General features: G+C 35.3%; 1 protein-coding gene across 1 annotated transcript in view; it reads right to left on the reverse strand.

Moving 5' to 3' along the window:
- LOC140341802 (serine/threonine-protein phosphatase 4 regulatory subunit 4-like) overlaps positions 1 to 1,478 on the reverse strand; it is a 14,580-nt gene that overhangs the window by 8,320 nt on the left and 4,782 nt on the right. Inside the window, exon 6 of the mRNA XM_072427676.1 lies at positions 644 to 721. Within this exon, the coding sequence (XP_072283777.1) occupies positions 644 to 721 (78 nt within the window). The remainder of the gene's footprint in view (positions 1 to 643; positions 722 to 1,478) is intronic.

Consider the following 1,478-nt stretch of genomic DNA (forward strand, 5'->3'; position numbering starts at 1 on the left):
ATATATATATATATATATATAATTTGTGCTGACACTTTGGGTAAAAGATGAATGATAAATCTCATGTGTTTTTTAATGTTTGAATAAATTATATTTGTATTCAATAATTGATGTTGAATGGGAATAAATTATAATGGTGCCTTAAAAGTCCAGGAAGACATATTTAAATACATTTAGGTGAATACTAAGGTGGATGTTGCACCTTTACATTATACGTTATTTCTAACAAAAAAATGTAGGTAAGTTTTCATTTCTAACTGTGACCCCAGAGTTTTCACTTCATTTATTTTTATTTTATATACCAAATACATAACATAAATATATTAAGAGATCAGCAGGACTCAGATGCCATGAAATTAAAATCATTTTAAAATGGCAACTGTTAACCAAACAGGACTGAATCCGACCAAGTGTTATCCAGTTGGGGATTACATCTGCTTTAATATTTCTTGGTCCAGAGGTGCCTGTAAAAGGTAACTGATCAGCAATAGAGTTTGAGATCATTTCACAATCCACCTGATACATTGGGTATGAGTCACTTTTTCTCTTATGCCGGGCTCCCTTCTAAATAATCTGCCCTTCCTGGGAAACAAAAGCAGACATTTTGGAAGGAAAAGCCATTACCCCCTGCTGGCTTTCTTACCTCTAGGGAATCATCTTGTAGAAGGGCGACTAGTTCTTTGTGTATTAAATACACATTGGATCCTAAGAGCTTACAGACCTATTAAACAAAAACATTTTTTAAAAGTTTGGTTATAACAGGATAAGCAGATATTCAATAGACTAGATGGAACTTTAAGTTTCAGCTCTCGGCACTTTACACATATTGTTGTAGTTGTAATAGTTTATTACCCAGATTGTTATAAAGGCAATAGGAGGCCTTCCAGTCTCATAAAAATGCACTTAAGTTGAACTTTATTACGGCAGACTGCCGTATAAATAGTGCAAATAGATGCTGATGTGTTTCATTGACATTTGCTTCTTCAGGACCAAGTAGACATTTTTTGCATATGCTTGCTTTATGTTTTTACAAATTGTTTGCAGATTAAAAGAAACACTATTGTCTGCCCCCCAACTAGTCTTGTGCCCTTGGTAATTGTGCTGGCTATTAAAGGTCATACATAGGCTATGGGGTTAGCATCATTTGGAGGGCGGGCTGTTATGCATTTTACAATGGTTTTTCAGTTTTTGCTTAAAAAAAAAAATTATTTTGTTTTCTTGGTTTGAACAGTAAACATGAAGGGAAAAATCCCACCTGGATAACGCAATGCAGCTTTTCTGTTAGACGGTATGGTATGGACAGATGGTATGGTATGGTATGGACCAATGGTATGGTAAGGACAGATAGTATGGTATGGACTGATTGTTTGGTATGGACAGATGGTATGGTACGGACTGATGGTATGGTATGATATGGACAGATAGTATGGTATGGTATGGACAGATGGTATGGTATGGACTGATGGTATGGTATGGAC

Source organism: Pyxicephalus adspersus, chromosome 12, assembly GCF_032062135.1.
Source record: "Pyxicephalus adspersus chromosome 12, UCB_Pads_2.0, whole genome shotgun sequence".
Taxonomy (NCBI): Eukaryota; Metazoa; Chordata; class Amphibia; order Anura; family Pyxicephalidae; genus Pyxicephalus; species Pyxicephalus adspersus.